This window comes from Lampetra planeri, chromosome 35 (assembly GCF_965212315.1).
Source record: "Lampetra planeri chromosome 35, kcLamPlan1.2.h2, whole genome shotgun sequence".
NCBI lineage: Eukaryota > Metazoa > Chordata > Hyperoartia > Petromyzontiformes > Petromyzontidae > Lampetra > Lampetra planeri.
Window position 1 is genome coordinate 6,565,996 of NC_136141.1, and position 23,271 is coordinate 6,589,266.

General features: G+C 47.8%; 1 protein-coding gene across 1 annotated transcript in view; it reads left to right on the forward strand.

The window, feature by feature from the left end:
- LOC144730344 (cytoplasmic phosphatidylinositol transfer protein 1-like) overlaps nucleotides 1-23,271 on the forward strand; it is a 195,782-nt gene that overhangs the window by 114,792 nt on the left and 57,719 nt on the right. Inside the window, exon 3 of the mRNA XM_078611094.1 lies at nucleotides 16,441-16,529. Within this exon, the coding sequence (XP_078467220.1) occupies nucleotides 16,441-16,529 (89 nt within the window). The remainder of the gene's footprint in view (nucleotides 1-16,440; nucleotides 16,530-23,271) is intronic.

Sequence of the window (23,271 nt, forward strand, 5' to 3'; positions counted from 1 at the left end):
CTGTGGGCCTCTGCTGGGCCATTTCTCGGCAAATGTGTAAAAAAAAAACACCTAAAAAAGCAAATAAGTCACCACCGCCCGAGTGAGCGAATGCGCCATGCCCGCCTCCCGAGTGATTTGGTCTGGAAATAGCCACGGTTTTCCTTCTGGTGCACTGCAAAGGTTCAGTGTGTGAGATGGCTCCCCCCCACCCATCCCCCCGGCACCACGCTATTGATTTATATGGGGAACCACTTGGGATTCAGTGGAAATGCCTAAACTGTTTAGATAAGTGGCTGGAACGGAGCCCGCCTGACATTGACAGGCTTTCAATGACGAGCTTATCCCCCTTTTCGCTGTGGCAGTGTTGCAAATGGTGCTCTGAAATCGCCCGATAATATGCAATCAGCACATTGGAAGAGCTGTCGAAAAGGGGACATGCGGCGTGGTTTGTTTGTTGGTTGTTTATATTTACGTGTTTCGCTTTCACTCGAGCTCCGCTTGGGTTTTTTGGCAACCCCGAACGAGGGTAATGTTTGTTCGGCCGATCTCGCAAAAATGAACGTGCGCAGCGGAGGTTCACATACGCCACCAAATGCCGTCTTGTTATCCGTGCTGTATGCGTCCATTTCAAAATAATCACAGGATAAATCCCTCTTTTCTGTGACCCCCATTACCTGCGACTCATAGAAGCCCTGCCTATTATACACAAATATTTGTTTTTATTATCATCCGTGTGAGCTTTAAAGTCTGCGAAAAAACCCACCTATTATTTGTGACCCTATTCTCCAAATTCGTAATTATCTGAAGCTTTTCGAATCGTGATTTTCAGGAACAGCCGCCTTTCGTCCGCAACAAACAATTGTGGTAATGAGGAGTTTATTGGTCGAAATTCATCCTAGTATCCGCAATTTATTCGTGGAGGATTGGAGTACATTTTCTGGCTAACATCGCAAATAATAGGATCTGCGATGGTAATAGGAGCAAACAATGGGATCTGCGATGTTCGCAGCACTGCGGATGGATAAGATGTCGTGTCTCTTAGAGCTATCTTCACTTGATAGAGTAATTTTGCTGTGACGGTTCCACCTGAAGACGGAAGCTTGCGTTGCCTCCGAAACGTCGTGATTTAATTTAGTTGTTTTTTCATTTAAAAAAATTACCTAAGTGACTTTACCAAAAAAAAACAAAGAGTAAGATGAGTTCTCCTTTATGGGAAGATTGAAAAGCCAGCACCGATGAGACATTAACATTTTTAAAATTATTCCTTCAAATTATTAATATTCTGGTTCACGCCATTACTCAGGAAACGCGACTATTAAATCTTGATATTTCATTACGTCTTCCTTGGCTCGCAATTTTCTTCGCTTGAGCACGAACATTTTGCGACTCCTTGCCACGCGGGCGTTGCGTTTGCGAGCGCGCGGTTTGCTTTGACATCACCGTCAACTGGCAGGGGGCCGGCGTTGCAAATTCTAAGAATTCATAACACGGATCGCGTGCCAGCGCTGACGCAGTGAATAGTGCGCTGCGCTGCGAACGAACCCGGCGACGTCGCGAGTTGGATTCCCGTTCCACGGCCAACGTCAGTGGCGGCGAGCGATATCCAAACAGGTCCTGAACACCGCCTCCCCCCCCACTCGCCAAACCCCGCACTGACCGCAGTGGTGAAGTATGGCCGAAATAATTCAAACCACCACCGTGATTTGGCACGGTGCGATGAGGCCTCCGTCCAGCAGTGGATTTTGTAAAGAATACTACAACAACAACAACAACATTTGCTGGTACAACCCTCCCCCTTAGCCAATCCCTTTACAAATCTGCAGTGACAACGACGGTGAAGTATGGCCAACAACTCGCACGACCCACGTGGTGTGGAGAGAGAGGAGAGAGAGGAGAGAGAGAGGCCTCATTCACGGGTGGATTGGCGACGGGGTCTGTAAACTATTCGCCCCTCAACGTATTTATCGTGCGGGCTGATTTGGGTGCGAGGATGCGTCGCGTTTCGGGCGTCGTGGGATTTTTGAAAGCGCACGTGTCTGCGTCGAGCGCCAGGTGACCTCGTGATTCACGGCGAATTTACGTCTCGATGCGCGTACGCATGCCCCACACGCTCTCCAACGGCAGTGACACGCGCGCGCCTTGTCCTCCCCTCTCTCGGAAATTGCGAGCAGCACCGGTTACCCTCGTAACTCGAAAGCATGATGCTGGCGAGGACCTGGACAACACGCGTGCTTCACGTGTCGCAAAATGTCACGTTTTAAATAATGATGATGATAATGATGATGGAATACAGCTCTGCGGCAATCCACTGCTCGATGGGGAACTGCCCCCACACACAGACACACACAGACCGTGTTGGTCACGGGGGCTGTTTGACCAATACCTCACCACGCTGGTCATCGCGCGTTTGGAGAAGCTAGTCGGTTTGAATCTTCTCTGGCCACTGATGTTAGCAAAGGGCCTGAACCACGCCGGAGTTGCAATTATTCGCGTGCTGTCTTGACCTCTGGCGACAATTTTACGGGTTTTTTTTCAAAGGGAAGCGAGCGAATGAATGCGCTGCCCTGATAATGAAATTGGAATTTCATTTTGTGATTGTGTAGCACCGAGGTGAACGCTCTGGAACTCTCGGGCGCGACGCCCGTGCCCCGCGGGGTCGGCGCGTGTCCACGTACGCCGCTCGGCTCGCTTTGCTCGCGGCTCGCACGATCAGCGCCGTCGCGCTGTGGTCGGTGCGCTGCGGCCGGAACGATGTGGCAGGCACGCTGTGCTTTTTGTTTTTTTCAGTAAAGTGACGTAAAGTCACGTAGAAGGGAAATAATAAATAAATAAAATTTATTATATATTTTTATTACGTTTTATTTTTATTATTTTATTATTTCCCTTCTACGTGACTTTACCGAAAGAACCAAGAAGATGAATCCCTGCAGTCACGAAAGCTTTTAATCGAAATTTAAAGTGACGTAGATATAAAATAAAATAAATTAAAATGTAAACAACTAAATTAAATCACGACGTATTGGAAGCAACACAAGCCTCCGTCTTCAGGTGGAACCTTTACCGAAAAAAACAAAAAGTATGGATCCTTGCAGTCACGAAAACTTCAAATCTAGAAAGAAGGAACGATGTGGCAGGCGCGCTGTGGCCAGAGTGCTGTGACCAAGGAGCGCTGTGGCCAAGGAGCGGTGTGACCAAGGAGCGGTGTGGCCGTGGTGCTGTGGCCGGAGCGCCGTGGGCTGAGCACTCCGCAGCAAGTCCTCGCCCTGAGCCTCAAGCGGCAGGGCGCGAGAGGCTCGCAATCTGAAGGTTGCGAGTTCAAATCCTGGTTCAGGTGTTAACTTGAGCCCATCATTCCTCGGAGGGTCGTCGATGCAATGAGCAACCACCTTTGTGAGGAGGTAGAATTTCCATCAGCGGCTAAAGGGTCATAAACATTTGCAAAATGAGCGGCAAGTCGACGCTCGATACGTCAGGAAATCGCCTCGACTCGTTTCGTTTGTTCGTCGTGGGACACGAGTGAAGGCATCGCTCGCGCGCGCGGCCCTCTGTTGAGGGCGCCGTGTATCTAAATGCAAAGCTGCGCGCAAGGCAGATGTCAGAGCCGCAATGCAAGACTCGCACCGGCATGAATTATTCATCTCGGTGTGGCATGCGTTGGGGATGAGGGGGGCGGACGAGCTGGGTGTGGGGGGGCGGCAAGCAGTACAAGGGAGGGGAGGATGGGGCAGAAGAAAGAAGGGAGAGGGGTGGGTGTTGGTGGTGGTGGATGAGGAGGAGGAGGCAATGGAGGAAGCGCGTGAGGGGAGAAGAGGAGGAGGGGGACTTTTGGGTAGATTGTCCCTGCGTGAACCTTTGTGAAGGAATTGCATAGCAACGACCGTTGCCGTCGATGCGGCTTGCCAAAGGCTGTGGGATCTCTCTCAGATCGCCCGCCCGCCCGCCCGCTCGCTCGCCCGCTGACGAGCGACGGCTGACAGGATCTGCTGCCCGTTGTTACAGCAACCACTCGCGGAGGAGGTGCGCACTTCGCGCGAGCGGTCGACAATTTGCCGCGGCGGTAAAAAGAGAGAACCGTTGGGACTTCGTGCTTCGCGGCGCTTTGTTAATCCACTGCTGGATTAAGGCCCCGCTCTTGCCGTGTCGATCGTGCTAGTTGGTCGAGGAGGAGGGACCACGAGGGGCCCGGGTCCAAGTATTCCTCGCCAGCAATGCTAGAACGTCGGCCGCGGGTAGGATTTGAACTCCGGTGGGCGGGTTCGTAACGTAGTGTGCCAGCACTGCTGCGGGTGTTTCGTTAGGCGAACACGTGCCGTCTCCTTCACGGTGGACTTCAAAGATCCCTTGACGTCCTTCACAAGGACAGGCCAATTGTGCGCCGAAGTACAATCATGATCAAACATTTGACGCATTTTTTTTTAATCACCCGAAATAAATGACTCTCGAATGGGATTATATGCCGTAGCAGCAATCGTCGCTTTCCCTCCACGCGAAAACTTGGCAGGTCCCTCCTGGTAAAAGGAGTCACGAGACTGAGTGGTGCTTCCCTGGGAAGACAAGCGTCATAATACTTAGACGAATAATAATAACCACTGAAAACGAACGCACTTGCCGGATGAACGCCGCATGCACAGGCGCAAGGCCTCGTGCCACACGCAAATGAACCACAAAACCTCGCTGATCTCGTCAGCAAAGACGGCCACCGCATTGCGCACTTTCAGATGCGATTCTGCGGCCGTCTGGAACGCTCTTCCTTCCGATATTAGGAAGCCACTGGAGCTGTACACTTTTAAATCTAGATTGAAAACTTATTTCTTTTGAACGTCTTTTTGCGTTCAGTTTATTGTCCTTCCCCGCACCTCCGATTGGCACGGTTGGCTACGTACGGTGCGAAAGAAGTTCAACATAATTTGCGTACATACATCCCGCCGCACAACCACTCGCGCGAGATCGGTGTCCCGAACCTGAGTTTGCCGGGGACCCACGATGCTAGAACCACAGCATAGAAACACGTGGGGGAGAGATTGGCCTTGCGGAATGCCGTTTCATCGTGCCCCACCATCAAGTCACGGGTGTGTGTGTGAGCATGTGTGTGTGTGAGCATGTCTTTGTGAGCATGTGTGTGTGTGTGAGCATGTGTGTGTGAGCATGTGTGTGTGTGAGCATTTGTTTGTGTGTGTGAGCATGTATGTGAGAATGTGTGTGTGTGTGTGAGCATGTTAGCGCACTGCACTATGAAACCCGAGTTCGATTCCCTCTCATGGCCAACACCAGTGACGATTATCCGAACCGTTATAGGCCTCCCCTAGGCCGACTCAGCTTCAAATGAGTGTGTAAACACCACCACTGGGAATACAAAGGCAGCCGGGCGTGGTGTTGGCCACCCACCCCCTCGTGTGCTGTGCCGGCCTTCATAGGTGCTCGCTAACAGCACTTGCCCAAACAGTCTGTTAATGCTTTTTGGGGGATATTTATTTCGTCTGTTTAAACAAACATCATGGTTGTCTAAATAATCTGCGTGATGTGGTGGTGCTGCGGTCCGAGTAATCGACTCACATTCTCACGAGGGAAGGAGTTCAACTCCCAGTCAGGAATGGACTGTCATGACACCTCGTGGTTCGATAGAGGTGCCACTTTGTGAGACGTTCAAAGTGCCCTTCCGGTGTACATATTCATGTTGAACCACTTTCGCACCATACGTAGCCAACCCTGCTATGGAAAGACTGAGTGCCTGCCATGGCAACGTGAAATTTCCAGTATTTGCTGAGAAACCACCGGTGGAGATGATCGCTTTCGCATTGCGTGTTGGAGGCAGGTAGACGCCGACTTTTGGTGTCTCTGGTTAGAAAACCTGCAGGACACTTGAAGCATACTTTTAAAATTTCCGAATAATTGATCAAAATCGAATGTCGATGTGTGACTTGTTCAGCAAATTAAGTCAAAGTTTATTTTTGGGGCAAAATACATATTTGAAATAATGTCCATGTTTTAATTTAAAATGATATATTAGTGTTTTTTTTATTCAGTAGACTCTCGATTTTCCGCGAGCGGTTTATCCGATTTGTTGATTAACCAGACACCTGAGATTTTGACATGAATTAATAAGTCGTGGATTTTCCCTTAAGCCCAAATTAATAAGCGAAAACAGTTATACATTGTCATTTTTTTAAAATGTTTAATACAAGTCACGTACTTAAACCGACCAAAAATGTTGCTGCGCTTCATTCGAAATCTACGTGATCACCTCTACAGTACAGTAGTTGCATATCTTTACAACAGTGGGCGGAGTTTGCTAGATTTTGATTGGCGTGGCTCTGCTATCCACTTAGTGGGCAAAGTCTTCTGTGCGGGAGCAGGAAAGTGTTATCACTGAGCACGCGCATCGATCGGTCGATCTGTAGTATACCTATACAGTATTAGTGAGTTTTGGCATTGAGATCCGTGGAAAATTTCTATGTTTGGATTGTCCGTAATTTTAAGTTATCCACGGCCATCCTCCCAGTCATTAGCGCAGACAATGGAGAGTCTCCTGTAATTGATAACAAATATATTTAAATATTACTAATGAAACCAATGATGATGATAATAATAAAAATATTATTCTGGTGTTTTTGTGTAATCGTCCTGCCAGAGAACAACAAGAAGCCTTTAAAAACGGGAGAGCAATTTCTCTAATAGGGCACCTCGTAAATATAATTAGGGAGCGGCGCGTGTTTACGGGGCGGAAATTGCCATGACGCTCTGCGGCGGTCGGTTTGAATATGAAACGCAACAATGACATTCCTCATCGCGGTAATTCACGAGCGCGCTTTATTTGCGTTCGCAAAGCGCCGGGAAGCACGCTCGTAAATAAATAAAGAATAATTGAGTGGAGCGCCGCTGCAAAGTGGCAGCTGTCTGCGCTGTGTCACTGAGTGCTGCACTCCTGTTCCGTTCCCGTTCTGCTCTAATGTGCACCGGTGCCTACTTCGCTGGCGCCGATATTGGCACGTAGAATAAATATTGATTGATTGAGTGTTGCCATCGCCTCCCGCCTCCCGACCTACATGTTGGTAAATCTTACTCTGCTTGTTATAACTGTTATATGTGTTTTCCCCGCTTTCATCCCAATTTTGCTGTCAGTGTCATGGAACCTAATTCAGAACTCACAAAACGGTGCAAGCCCACGGAACCGGATGTCACAGGGTTACCGCTAAGATTCATTCAGCCACCCTCTGGTCTGCACAATAGGGGGCAGGGCTTTCCCACTCGCTCTGCCACTGAGAACAAATGTCCATCGCATAATAGTGAAACTGATATATTTTCAAAATATAGTGCTGGAACTTATCCAAATAAGTGACATATCTAATTTCATGTCACGGTTTGTTGTCCATTCACTGGTGACTAGGCTGAGATCTCTGCATTTAAGAAGCCGGCTTAACCACAGTTGAACTGCCTGTATTCGAACCCAGGATCACGGCGGTGCCAAATCGGCACCCTGACCTCTGAGCCATGCGGTCACCTCTCATTGGTTGAACTTATTTAAAATCCCTGGCTCCCTACACGTGCCCTAGCCAACTTCGGGATCCCGAGTAAGGTGCTGGGTAGACTCTAGCTTGTTCAGAATGCAGCGGCCCACAGTGTATTACGCGCACACCATTTCAAACATCACGCCTCGTTCTCTTGCCTCTGCATTGGCTGCCAGTCAAGTATCGAGTGGACTATAAGAGCTGACTGCTGACCTACATGGCTCTCAATGGGTTAGCCTCACAATATCTGCAGGAAATGATGCATGTTTATTCTCCAACGATGTCCCTGAGATCTTCCGATCGTATTATTCTCAGTACTCTTGAGGCCAAGGCTCTGTTCCTGGGGTGATGGGGCTTTTGACAGTGCAGCTCTCAGACTATGGAACGCGTTGCCTTTGGTGATGAAGACAATCGGAGTGATGCGAACTATTTAAGAGTATACACTGTATAGCTCTTTTTTCAGAGGCGACCTGGCCGCAGATGATAGCTCAACTAAGTGGATTATCAAGTGGACATCTATAGCAGCTAGATAACTCTAAATGCACGTTTCTAAATATGGAGGGAAAAACCGGACGGCCCGGAGAAAAATCCACGTGACCATGGGGAGAGAGACACGTAGACTCCAAATAAACAGGGTGTTCATGGTTCGGGATGAAACTCACGACCTCCTGTATACCAAGAGAGGTAGTTAATATCTCACCACAGTGGCGCCATAACTGGGAACTCAACTCGGGTCGCCCTAGTTAATCGCAAAGTCTGCTAACCACTGAACCATCGCTTCTGTATTGCGTGCATGAGAAGTATATTTGTTGGTAAAGTGCGCTAAAAATGTATCGTTTGAAGAATTGCATCTGATTTCTTATTTTCATGTCTTGAAAACTCTTTAAGTTGGCCTTCACTCCCCAGGTCTGGCAGGTTACCCTGCAGGGTTTCTCCTGCTGTCCATACATGGCGTGCATTGGGAATCTACGGATGATAATGCCCCTTTGCAAATGCAAATTATTATTATTATTACGTTGTGCCGTGCGCCAGGTTCAAATGTAATTAATGCAAATCTCATCTTGAAACTATGAATCGTTTTGGTAATGACAGTGGTTGTGTGCGTAATCGCGGCCCGTCTGCAAAACAGAGATAGGCCACGGAAATGAGGAACCACTTATCCTGGTGAATAGGTGCCGTTGTCATCCGCAATTATGGGCATCAACTCATTGTCTTGGTTGGAGGTGCGGTAGACATGGCGTGGGGCAAAGCTGCCCACGGGTTTTTCTTCTCCTTTTCAATTGTGACAAATGGTGCCGACGCGCGCTTCCACAACTGCAACACTGTGCAAGGTGCACATTTACTCCATTGTTGGACGATATTGATAATAATGATGATAATAATAATTTGCAGCTCCTTTGTCGATGCGCTGCTGGATGAAGACGTGGGCTCTCTACGTTCGAGTTTGTCTGACGATTCTGCACAACGTTGATCAGTGTGGGTCGGTGAAGTTGGGGGTGGTGGTGGGGGGGTGAGGCGTGGGGAAAGAGAGCGCGTGTACATTTCTCTCCCTACTGATGTTGGCTGTGGCTGGGAATAATCGAATGCGGGTCGCCAGGTTCATAGCGCGGTGCGCTAACCCCTATCACTCCCCCCAGATTTCGTTAACATTTCGCCACGGTGGCGAGGTGTTAACTACCTCGCCTGGTATACAGGAGGTCGTGGGCTTTAACCCGACCATGACCCCTGTATGGTTGGAGTTTGTGTTCTCTCTCTCTCCCCGTGGTCGTGTGGATTTTTCTCCTGGTCTTCCGGTTTTCCCTCCACATTTAGAAACATGCGTTGAGATTATTTGGCTGCTACACGTTTCCACATGATGAGCCACTTTGTTGAGCTATAATTTGTGGCCAGGCCGCTTCTGAAAAAGGGTGATAAAGCTCAGTGGGGCCTTGCCTGCCAAAGGAAAAAATAGTAGTTTAAGATAAATACTTGTAATATCTGTCATTCCATAGTAATTTACTTGACATAATTTGCACGTAAAATATGATCTTGATCCAACTGACGTTGCGTTGGCTTAAGAGTGTCCCAACCGAATTGTAAAATGGGGTTTATTTTCCCGCAGTATGACACATTTGGTTATATCCGCTGGCACGAGGGTATTTTATTATCCATTCATGTATCTGAATTGGCTGCAATAACACGTTTGTGAAGAAGGAAAAAAACAGGTTCTCAACGAGAGCGGTAATAAATTGACGGGAGCATCTGCAGCAACGGCGCATAGTAATTTCATACACTACATACACATTATATGCACTGCGTGTAAAATTACGGGCGTACAAATTACAAGCTGCTCGCGTTTTGGGTTCAAAAGTACTTGCGGAGGCGTGCTTTGAGCTAAGAGCCAGTCTAAACCACTACGCGTTTTGCCGAATTTACGGATCAAACGCTTGAGAATTTCACGCACTGCTTCTGAAGCTGCCAGAACAACACGGATTCTTTTAGGCCGCGGTGAGGGTGGGGGCGGAGCGGGGATCAGCGGCACGAAAGTGTTTGAGGGGACTGTCATTTTTTTTTTTTGCTCGTTTCGGACCAAGTTTGACGAGATCAACTCGACCAGGAGGAGGCTTGACGGGAACGTAACCGGTGGCACTTGAGGTGTCTCGGGAACGAAGCACCAGCGCCCGGAATCACGGGCCCAAACTCCGCCACGTTCATTTTGATTCGCACGGTGCGGTTTCGCTCCGCCTATTTTAGAACACTGGAACGGTTTTTGGTTCGTAGGTCGGCGCAGGGGAAAACAAAAATGCTTCAAATATTTCGCTAAATTTGTTGGTGGCCCTGAGCCGGTCATGGATTTTTCCTTCTTCCTTGTCGCAGATGTTCTGCCTCTCTCGTCGTAATGGCTGCTTGTTGACCTTACACAAAGCGAAATGCAAAGCGACGATCGCAGGGTGACGACTGGCCGAGTCTGCTCTCCGGCGTCTTCTCGGCTTGTATTTTCCGGCCGCACGTTGTTCGGCGTGGAGTCCGACGCTTCACACTGCTGCACACCCTGTGGGGGCTCCTTCAGGACGCGAAGCAAATAAAGCATCGGGGCCTCATCGTGCCGAGCAGCGCGCGATACAACACGGGCAACACATCGGGGACCTATACGGCAAAAACCCGCGAAAAAGCAGCACGCCGGTTGGCTGAGTTGAACCCCGACCACATTAGCACTCTCAAGAACACTATTACGGGTCTCAACGTGGCGCTGCCAAAACTCATCGGATGCTGCCATTGCCGTCCCCGACATTGGGGCGATAAATGCACAAAGACGTTGAGTTCTCCGATAGCGAGTCCAGAGTTGTAGGCGAGAGACGCGAGGGCGTCGTCCCGGCCCGCGCCCCACGTGAACGGCCCGCACACGACAAACGGCCTCCCTGAGTGTGCCGAAGTTGGCTGGCTCGCGGTCTCGGGCTGAACGCGCGCACGCACAAAAGACTGAGACAGAGAGAGAGAGAGATAGGCACTTCGTCAAGAGTTTTAGCTTCGCGTGGCCACCCCGCGTCTCTCGGGAGCCGCGCCGTGCGGGCCCTCTAGCGCCGGCGGGGATTGGGGATTCCGCGGCCCGGGGAGAGCCGGCTGCCTCCACTTAGCCCGATGGTGAAGAAGAACATCTCCCGAGCCCGAAGCCCAAGGCGCTTGTTGGTTGGCTTGAAAACCGCGCTCAGTCGCAGAGCGAGCAGCTGTCAGACTGCGCCCGTTTGTTTCTCGGAGGTGGCGTCTCGAGATTGTGCGCACGCTTCAAACGGGAGCAATTACGTTTCGCGCGCTCTGGGGACACCCGCCGCAACGTAAACGCACCAGCTGCTAATTATTGCGCGGATTTAAAATATCCAGTGGGAGTGTTCGTCGTGAGGAGAGAAAAAAAACAAGGCCATTGGATACCGCCGCTCAGGTTCTCGCGGTTGTGCCGCACGGCTCTCCCCCCGTCCCCGCCCGATACACTTTCCTGTTGTACCGCTTGCGCTTTGCTCGGCACGATGTCCGACGTTTTGGGTGCGCGTGTTAGGAGTCCTTTTCTTCGGGAATGTGAATGAAGCAGCTCGCTCTCTCCCTCGATCGCATCGCGTTGTCGGTTGCTGTCGGTTGTTGTGGGTTGTTGTGGGTTCTTGTGCATTGATTGGCTCAGTCCTCTCTGTTCGTCAGCCAGGCCACGTTTTTGCTTCATCTGGGAGTATACCGGTAGCAGCCAGAGAGAGCTCATCATTTGGGGAGCGTGAACGGGGGAGGGGGGGGGGATCCAGAGATTACAATGAGTAAAACCCAAAAGTAATGCCTCCAGATTTCCCCCGTAACTTGTTTGGTTTTATTATGAAATGTTACGCGCACAATTATTGGACACGATCAAGAAATTCTTCTTCTTTTTCTTTCGTACAGCTGATGTAGATGCAGAGCGACAATTACAATTTCACATTCAGGTGATCAAGCCAGGTGACCACGTCAGAAGTAGCGAGCTGAGAATACCGCCATGATGTCTCCTTCGTATTTATGGATCGGGCATTGTGTCGTTGAGTATTGTACGACGAAGCAGTTGAAAGTCCGTATTCGCAACATGTATCAAGACATTCATTCTGAAGCCTGTGAAAATCCGAGGCCATGGCATTGGACTTACGCTGTCCGAACCACGGTGCAAACCGAGGACCTCTCACAATTCAATCTCTTCACCCTCTTTCAGGGATGGCTACGTAGGCAACATTTTGTAAATGACCCCACTTTGCGCAGGCAGGGTTTTGTTTGTTAATGGCTGCGTTACATTTGATCGATCTTTTTACCGTGATGGAGCGTTGGCCCAGGTTCCCCGTTGGCGCAAGTGAATATGAAAGCGATGGAGACGGTATTGATGAACAGCTCTTGTGACATTCCCCATGAATGAATATCAAAACTCTGTCGTTTCAATAGGAACAAAAAGTAATCTAAAAAAAAATAGGCAATACTTTTTTTGGCCTTCACTCGCCGTGTTGAATTGTCATTCTAAAATGTTTATTTTTTTACACGCTTTCTTTTAACTCACTCTGTTGTTGTCGTTGTTGTATCCTCAAATCTTGTGACTCAATTTTAACCCACTTCCCAATGTGGTATCGACTGCAAACTTGGTATACTTATGTCTTACGGATGACAATACTATATTCTATCATAAAAAAATATATGTTTTTTTACATAATTTTTTTATGTGTTATGTTTCGGCTTGGGTCTAATTGTCCACGGTCAACTGACGTTGGCTGTAATTGGCCACGGTCCCTTACGTTATGGCAAGCTTCGGGGCCAATTCCTGGGGTCGTGGAGTTCTGCCATTACTAGTACATTTCATAAAAGCGTGCTTAAAAAGAAGTTTAAAAAAAAATATTACTTATTTAGCTAAACATCATCTCTGGATGTGAGTCCAAAAATGAAAGCAAACAGGGGGAGAGAGTTGTGAGGGTTCTCTCTTTGGCTAAGCTGGCACAAGACCGCACCTTGTTTATAAACCCTGTCACTCGTAACACACCAGGAGGTTAGCTGGACAAAAGAGGCACGGTGACACGAGATCGGAGTACAATGCCTGAAATTAAAACATTGGTGGATATATATGTAGAAACAAAAGCCACCTGAAGGACTTTTTTTTGGGGCAGAAGTCCCGTGGGAAGAAAGCAAATCAACCACTTTTGCAGCTGTTTCCCGGATGAAATGGTTGACAAGGGCTCTGTGACAGATCCAAAAGGATTTCACCATCTCAAGAGCACGATGCTAATAGCATAATTGGAATTAATTGGGGGGGAAACGACAATACCTTATTATTATTGCACATCGTGAACTACAAATCAAAAATAATCGAGATTTGTTAGAGATAGGTTCGGCACAAAAGCCAGATTTGTGGCATTATTTGCATCTCCTTCACTTGTACATAATCTCAAGGCTGAGCTGGAAATAGCGTGGTTCGTTTTGAATAACAATTACCCATCGGGAAGACATCCGTGGGAGATTAGTGGATAAAATACCCTCGGTGACAACAGAGATTGACCTCGCCGCAAGTTTGGCCGTATGCAAAATTCCGGTGTGCGTTAGGGGGGGAAAGCGGTTGTGATTCCGATTCAGTTCCCCCTGGATTTTCAGACCGATTTATCACACCGGAAGGGCAAGGGATTTGCGGTGGAGAAATACAAATCAGCTGATTTGATTCGGGATGCAGCCCTACCACTTGCACTGACAACGATGCTATTCCTGGAATGTGAAACACGCATTTGCAGCTGGGGGTCTGTGGCTGGTGGAGCGGTGGGCTCAAGGCCACTAGGCCACGATTTTAAATCCTGGCCAGGTTCAAAGCAGACCAGGGATGAATTTTAAACATGAAAATGTAGGCCTTCAGATTTTCACATTTTTGAGTGACAACTGCAGATCTCATTTTTTTCCCTTCAAATTGTCCGATAATTTATAGGATGCAATATATGTATTCGTGCTAACAGTGAAATGACCCGACGCCATGTAATACGTGATGCGATCTCCCGTGACGTCGTACTTTCAGATCAATACGAGACGCGAGCTTTTTCGGATCATCCAAAATGTTATTTCTCGACCAGAATTTCACACTTTCTGACCACATTTCAAGATTATGTGCATCGTATTCTTTCGTATGGTGTTTGACAAAAAATCAGCAGGCTACAATTTTACGTTTAATTGTGTAAGTCATTCCAGAGCCTTTGTCTTCCAAACTACTTCCTCCCCCGTTTCAATGTTTACGTGTTAAACGGAAGCCAGTTACCCAGCTGGTTTCCGTGGTAACGACCCACGGCCACTAACAAGAGTTATTGTTGGGGTGGAGAGGAGCCCAGCCAGCAGCCAGCCAGGAAACTGGAGGCGTAGATTATTTTTTTAATTGTAGTAAGATTTCTAGCCCGTATGCATTTCCCTGTTACTCTGCGGGTTTCTTCATCATTTAGAGAAAGCGTTGGATTTTAATGTGCTCGGTTTCACCATGTTGAAATGTGGTGGCATTTGGACACCGTATGAATCCGCATTGTGATTGTTCGCAGTGGTCGTGAAGCAAGACCCCAGCACCGCAGCGTGCGGTGAGAGGGCCTTGCATTGAATATCTTTCCTTGCACACCCACCACCACCTTCTCGCCTCCATCAAAAATACAACAACCAAAAACGAGGGCAAATTTTCTGGAGCGCGGCGACCACGCCGAAAGGGCGCCGCACCTTTTAACAACGGTCGAATGAGAAGTGCGAAAACGCACGCGCTCACGATATTCGGCACTCGGCTGAGAACGCGTCCCCGGGCCCCCTGTTTTTGCGAGCAGCGCTCGTGCCGCTCTGGAGACGCGTTCGCCATTGCTGTTCGCGAAGCGTCGGGCGTGTTTGTGAGTCGGCGTGCCCTTGCTTCTCTTCGACGCTCTCGTCGATGTAGAATGGCTTACTTTGTGAAACCTTGCATGCCAATTTGGGTGTTTTTTTTTTGTGTGGTGGAGGAGGTGGCGGGTGTGGGCTTGGGGGGTGGGGGGTGGTGGGTGGTGGTTGGGGGGCGAAACGGCTCAATGCAAAAATGTCAACGATCTATTTGTGTAAAGACTCCAATGTTGAACATAAATGCGAGAGACAAAAAAAAACCTTTGCCTATCATGTAGCTCTCGGCAGCTCTGACCTATATGTGTCAGTGGCAAGCTCGAGCCCAGGGCTATCATGTGGCAGATCAACGCTAAAATGCAGCGAAATTGGACAATTAAAACCGAAACGTGGGAGGGATGACAGCACTCGCCATTATCGTTTGTAATTTTCTACGAGACTCTTGTGTTTATGGTACGACTCTGCTCAGTGTGTGCAAGGCGCGCACGCACGCGTGTGTTTATGTGTGTGCGTCAGCGGGGAGCGGTGGCGTCGCGGTTAGCGCGACTGCGCTACGAAGCCGGCGAGTTCGATTCCCGTTCATGGCCAACACCGGTGACGAGTATCTGAACCAGTCCTGGGGGCCTCCTCCCCTAGGTCGACTCAGCCTCAAATGGGTACCTGGTGTGGTATGTAAATATCGCCACTAGGGAGACAAAGGCGGCCAGGTGTGGTGCTGGCCACCCACCCCCTCGCGTACCGTTCCTGCCTTCATAGGTGCTCGCTAACAACACTTGCCTCCACAGTCTGTTAAGGCTATATAGGAGATCTTTGTCTTTATGTGTGTATGTATGCATGCACGCATGCCTCTACTGAACTGACCAAAATTTGGTCTCAATGGTCAAACATGGTCTCATTTGCGCCAAAACAACTGCCAGAAGGAAAACAGGTCAACGCCACTGGAATAGTGGACCTCAGACCTTCGTGGAGTGCGCTACGAACCCGGTAACCCGAGTTCGCTTCCCGCTCATGCCGAACACCATTGACGAATATCTGAACCGGTCCTGGGCCCTGACCAGGTCGACTCAGCCTTGAATTTAGTACCAGGTATGGTGCGTGATCATCAGCACTGGGGAGACAAATGCAGCCAGGTATGGTGATTGGCATGGTCCTGGCCTCACCACCCCCTCACGTATTGTGTTGGCCCTCATAGGTTTTAGCTAACAGTACTTGCCCCAACATCCTCTAGAGGCTACATAAGGGATCCCTGTCTTTGTATGTGCGTAGCACCTGCACAACGATTCGTGCAATTTGCCACGAGCCTGTGTTCGATTCCAAAGGCATGGACAAACATTACTGGCAAGTGATATCTGAATACTGTGTGCCCCGGACCTCCCCTTGGTTGACTCAGCCTTAAATGGGTACCTGCTGCAGCATTGGAAACATCAGCACTAGAGAGACAAAGGTGGTCGCGTTTGGCATTGGCCACACCACCACTCTCATATGCCCTTGCTGGCCTGAAAAGGCACTTGCGAACGGTGCTTTTCGTCCGTTTTCTGGAGGGCTAACTGCAATATCCGTGTGTGTGTGTGTGTGTTTGTCTCTCTGCGTCTTTGTCTTTGTACGTTGACAGTAAATTGCCGAGCTGGGCCCAGGCGGTTGTGCCCAGGATATTCTACGTGACGGAGAAGGCATGGAACTACTACCCGTACACCATCACAGGTCAGTGCCCGCTGCCATCTGCACGCCACTGTTCGAAACATCGTCTCCACCATGGGCCGTGGTCAATCCGCTGCTGGGTCAAGGCCTCCCCAAAGCCATCACCGTCCTCCAACGGTCCTATGATGCAACAGTGAAGCTAGCACCTGCACAAGAACTGATTTCGTTCCATCTCTCTCCTTTTGTGGGCATCCTTTCGGACGCGTTCCCTTCCTCGGCTGTCATTATTGGTGACCATCGGCCATCGTCGCGATGTGTCCTGCCAAAAACCCTCTTCCTTTAAAATTCGTGTTCACCTCCGCACGTTCTATACTCCACACACCTCCTCTTTCTTTCTTTCTCTCAATTGAATTCTGAGTACGCATCTCTGCACGCTTCTTTGCAAACCTTTTAGCGTTTGTCCAATTTTTTTCACGAGCAGCCACTTCATAGCGGGTTGTCCACAATGAATGAAAACCTTTTAAATCCATGGGGCACTTTGCTAAGTTACTTTGCACGATACTTGCATTATCATGCTAAAAGCCGGGTTCCAGTGAGATGTTCCATGACATTAACGCGCATTCGGTGCCTGAATAAGATTACGTCTGTTCAACATTTAATTTTTGCCAAGAATATTTTCCTAAAAATACATTTGGGATCTTTCTTTTTTTTAAGCGTCAGCTGTCAATGCATGTGTAGGCCATGCGACAGCATTGACAATCCGATTGCTGATGCTGTTATTTAGTCATCACAGCAGAGCACCATCTACACTGAGCACCCCTGTGAAGGACTAGTCGCTTAACGACGGGGCCTCTATAGAGCCCGATATGTAGTGTGTAGTGTATAGTACTGTAATGTATTGTGTAGTGAATAGTAGTGTATAGTACTGTAGAGTAGAACCCCTCTTAACGACCACCCCTATGAATGACTAATTGATTAACGACGGGCCTCCATAGAGCCCAATGTGTAGTGTATAGTGTAGTGTATAGTAGTGTAGTGTATAGTAGTGTAGTGTATAGTAGTGTATAGTTGTGTAGTGTATTGTAGTGTATAGTGTAGTGTATAGTAGTGTAGTGTATAGTAGTGTAGTGTATAGTGTAGTGTATAGTGTAGTGTATAGTAGTGTAGTGTATCATAGTGTAGTGTATAGTGTAGTGTATAGTGTAGTGTATAGTAGTGTAGTTCCTCCATAGAGCCCAAGGTATCCGCTTACCGACCATTCTCCTGTTAACGACAGGCTGTTGTAGGTACAGTAAATATGCATTAATACATTAATTAAACATGTTTCTTTTAATAGTATGTGTTTATCATGTTTTTAGTATATTTATGTTTTAATACCCATTGTTAATTTTTTTTTATAAAGTGCACTTTTTGGATGAAAATTTTTACGATGCTATCGGAACGAATTTAAGCCTTTAACTTCTTTTTCCTATATTCGCTTAACGACCAAATCATTTAATGACCGGTTTCGTGGAACCAATTACCGTCGTTAAGAGGGGTTCTACCTCTATTCGCTACTGCTGCTGCATTGGCAGTGGTGCACAAGGAAAATGAGCAAAACACACTCAACACATTGTTCAACAACACTGCGGCCTTGAACGAGAAAACTAAAATGGCGGTGGCTATGCAGACGTGTAATTCCAGCACTGTGGAGGCAGCGAGGGTCGGTGGATCACCGCACAAATGGTGTTATGAAAAAACTCCCTGCTCGTGGGTTTCGAGGAGATACCATACTCTGGCTTGCCAGGAGAAGGCAGCACAGCAAATAGGTGGAGCACATTTGTTCCATCTGTATGAGATGGCGTGTTTGCACCCTCGTACGCATGCATTTCCTCTCGACCGCTCTGGTTTCCCTCCAATATGTAAACACTCATCAATTGGCCAATAACACCTTCATATGAGAGGACCACAGAGCTTGGAGGGGAGGGAACTTTACCCGTGCCCACCGCATGGCTCACTTTCCCACTTGTCCCTGCACCTCTGAGTTGTTCTCTATCTTTGAGACTGAGCGAATGCCGTGCAGCGGCGTCTTACAAGTTCAAATTATCATTATTATTGAGGAAGACCAAAAATGGCAATTGGCTAGATATATTGTACGCATTTACATTTTTACTGATTGGCTGACCTGATAATATTGTGGAGGGGTGGTGGGAGGAGAGCGGACTAAATGTTTGGCTGCTTCATCCGACTTAGACAAAGAGAACCGCCAGAGGAACTCCTCAGACTGAGGCTCGACTAGAATTACACAGGGTCGTCACCAACTAGACCAGGGGTCGCCAAGCAAAATAACTGTCAAAAAAAACCTCAATGTTTCAAGAGCAGCCATGCATGTCATGAATACGGGAGACGGTGGACCCTCAATAAATAACTGTCGCAAAGCGGTTCCTCAGCAAGTTCCGGAGCCGCAGCTTGCCGACCCTGAACTAGGCCGAGACCATGACTGACGACGGTCGCTTTCATCCCATTCCACTGTTGCTTTAGACCACCCCCCCCCCCCCGCATTCAAAATTGAGACGATTGCCTTCGCCCCCATTGCAGAAGCATTGCTCTAATCGTAATCCTGGCCACACTTCGGCCCCTGTGGCTGATGAAAGGGGCTGCCGGTATCGATAACGTATTGATTCAATAATAATGTAGTGCACGGCCGGGGCGCGCTTCAGTAATGGAAAAGTAATATCCAGGTTTTGTGAAAATTTGGCCAGGTCAGGGATGAGGTTGACCTTGCGTGGGATTTCAGACGGTGCTACATGGATCAGCCGCGTTGCTATTTTTATTTCTGCAGAAGCTCGCCGCTGAATGCCGAATGACCGTAATGTAGGCAAGAGCCTGAATTTAAAATGTTACATTAAATGTATTACATGTAATGCCACACTGTCAGAAACCAATTTGTTTTGGCTTAGGGATAATAAACGAATGAATATTGTATTATGCATCAGGGTACTTTAATTATTTTGAAATATGAATTAAGAAAGCGGCTACATGCAATTGCTCTGTAAGAAAATTTAGAATAAATAAATTGGCTTTGCTAATGGTGCAACAATGTTTGGATTTTTCATTGCGGCAACATCGCGTGCGCTGCGAGCGAAATAAAAATAGAATGAAAGAGGAGGCAAACAATATCGCAATTAAATTTTAGTCGGAAATTATTCGGACATGCACACAAACATTCGACGACTACTCCCAGTCATCAAGCGACTGAGAAACAATATTTAACCCCATCCCCCCGCACCCCGTGCCCCCTCTGCTCGGCAAATCATGTCCGTGCTAGATTCAGTTTCCGAGAATACAAATTGGGTGACAGCTCGAGAGAGAGAGGGGGGGGGGGCGGGGGGGGCTGTGGCAGGTTTCTGGGAGGGCAAACTGTTATAATTCTTGATTACAGAGTCATGACGGAACACATTTTCAGGTCTAAAGCTAGTGTCCCTGCGTTCAAATGAGCGTTCGTTGCAACGGTGCAAACGTGCAGATACAATTCCATTCTCATGGTTAGCGACTTGTCTCTCCATCGGACTCGGTTTCTCCAAATCACATCCCTTGTGACCCACCACGGTACAGACCTCTGTTCAAATAAAAATTGAGTTCTTACATGCTGCACGTGGCTGATGCTTGCCAAACACGTCACGTAATGTGGAGATGCCAAATTCAAATGAAGACGGAGAGGTCTTCAATGTGTGTGTGTGTGTGCGGTACTGTAGCGGTTAGCGCTACGGGGACCCGAATTTGATTCCCACTCACGGCCAAAACCAGTGACGATTATCTGAACCCGTCCTGGGCCTCCTCAAGGTCGACTCAGCCTCAAATGAGTACCTGGTGTGGTGTGTAAACATTGCCACTAGGGGGACAAAAGCGGCCGAGTGTGGTGCTAGCCTTCATAGGTGCTCGCCAACAGCACTTGCCCTAATAGTCTGTTGAGGCTATACGGGGGATATTTGTCATTGTTGCGTGGGCTGTTTCAAATGAATTTGTGCTCTGTGCATCATGTGGAACATGTTTAGCAATCATGAGGAAAGCACAGGATGTAATGACTTAATTTGTATTTGAAAGGAGAATGGGTAGGCTCAGAAATACATAAATCTCCCAAGCACGAGTCAGTGGGTCTCTGCGTGAGAATCCACTGCCAGCCATTCCAAATCTCTTATCATTCCACATGTACGGGTGAGCAACGGAGACTGTGAACCCCGAGTGGTTAGTCTCATCAAGCCTTAGCTATGAGCCACTGCTGGTAGACATTCCACGAAGTGGTTCTACATTTATTGACCATGCGAACTTCGATTTCGGCTTGAGCCAACCCTGCATTTGACTTTGAACTCGTAGGCTTTCGGCAGCAAGTTGTGCGCTCGCGGCGAAGACGGCGTGCAATTGCATTGAGTCCGTGGTTTGTGTTCAGAATGACGAGATACGGGCTTGGGGACGTGTTCAATAAGTTGAGCTCTTCAAAGACAATAGTATAAAGATTTATATTCTTTGGTTTTATCGGTAAAGTCACGTAGGTAAAACATTAAAATTAATGAAAGTAAAATAAAATAAAACAAAACAAAAATAAAATTCACGACGTTTCGGAGGCAACACAAGTCTCCGTCATCAGGTGGGACCGTCACAGCCGAATTAGCTGCATCAAGTGAAGCAATGATTCAAGATGTAATCCCTTATAAGCAAGTTGAAGGGAGGTGGAGAGGGGGGGGGGAGAGCTTATCAGGCTGTGGTAGCCAATGAATGGAAACGTATCGGGAGGGAGGAGGAGCGGTGATCAAAGACTGCACGTAGTGCTCAACACAATGAATGGAGACGTGTCGGGACGGAGGGCGAGCGGTGATCAAAGCCTGCACGCAGTGCTCAACACAATGAATGGAGACGCGCCGGGACGGAGGGCGAGCGGTGATCAAAGACATCACGTAGTGCTCAACACAATGAATGGAAACGTGTCGGGACGGAGGCCGAGCGGTGATCAAAGAACAATGAAGAGATTACTGTTAAACACTGGGGATGTTAACACTCGGTGAAGTAAATTAAAATAGTGCCTGTCAGATAAGATGGTCCAAAAAGTGTAATTAAGTCTTTTTTGCGTGGTTAATAACATCTTTCCAGTGATTACTGAGTTTGTACCCATCATCACGGTTGAAATTATGTCTGTGTTTGTATATTTGTATGGCTTCGTGTACAAACCTTTGATGGTAGCCCGGAGGTTTGCAGAGAACCTTGGTCTCGGAAAAGACAATTTCATGAGAGACCAAGGTTCTCTGCAAACCTCCGGGCTACCATCAAAGGTTTGTACACGAAGCCATACAAATATACAAACACAGACATAATTTCAACCGTGATGATGGGTACAAACTCAGTAATCACTGGAAAGATGTTATTAACCACGCAAAAAAGACTTAATTACACTTTTTGGACCATCTTATCTGACAGGCACTATTTTAATTTACTTCACCGAGTGTTAACATCCCCAGTGTTTAACAGTAATCTCTTCATTGTTCTTTGATCACCGCTCGGCCTCCGTCCCGACACGTTTCCATTCATTGTGTTGAGCACTACGTGATGTCTTTGATCACCGCTCGCCCTCCGTCCCGGCGCGTCTCCATTCATTGTGTTGAGCACTGCGTGCAGGCTTTGATCACCGCTCGCCCTCCGTCCCGACACGTCTCCATTCATTGTGTTGAGCACTACGTGCAGTCTTTGATCACCGCTCCTCCTCCCTCCCGATACGTTTCCATTCATTGGCTACCACAGCCTGATAAGCTCTCCCCCCCTCTCCACCTCCCTTCAACTTGCTTATAAGGGATTACATCTTGAATCATTGCTTCACTTGATGCAGCTAATTCGGCTGTGACGGTCCCACCTGATGACGGAGACTTGTGTTGCCTCCGAAACGTCGTGAATTTTATTTTTGTTTTGTTTTATTTTATTTTACTTTCATTAATTTTAATGTTTTACCTACGTGACTTTACCGATAAAACCAAAGAATATGAATCATTGCAGTCACGAAAGCTTCAAATCTAGAATTATAAAGATTTACTCGTGTTTGGTTTAACCGGTTGAGTTCTCAAAGGTGGCAAGGATGACGTCTCATGCGCAAGAGTAGGACAGCAAAAATAGCAACAGCAAGAAGGAAGAGATAAAGAGAAGAGCAACGAAGCGAATATGAATTAACTTTTCGTCCCGTTTATTACGCCGCTCAAAACATCGCCTCGATCTTCTTGGTTCTTTCGGTAAAGTCACGTAGAAGGGAAGTAATAAAATAATAAAAATAAAACAATAAAATAATTCTCACGACGTTTCGGCCACAACGCAAGCAGCCGTCCTCAGGTGAAGAATGTCGTGAGAATTATTTTATTATGTTTTATTTTCATTATATTATTACTTCCCTTCTACGTGACTTTACCGAAAGAACCAAGAAAATGAATCCCTGCAGTCACGAAAGCTTTAAATCGAAATACATCGCCTCGAGTTCACACTTCGCGAGCAACTTTTTGCAAGAGTGAATATTCGTTTTCAGCCCGAATTTCATAAATGTCGTGACAAATGCGTTTCGTATTTAACTTTTACCTCAACGTCTATCGAATTACAACGACAACGTTGCTTTGGCGAGTTCTCATGTTACAGCCACCTGAGTGGAAAATATTCCATTAGACCATATCAGCAAATGAAAATATAATTTCCGCATGTGATGGTGGAGGAGATAGAGTGATGAAATCAGCTCGTGTGCAGCTGCTGGATGGATTGTGTGACATCGCTGGATCGCGGGGGATGGTTGTGCATTGCGCAG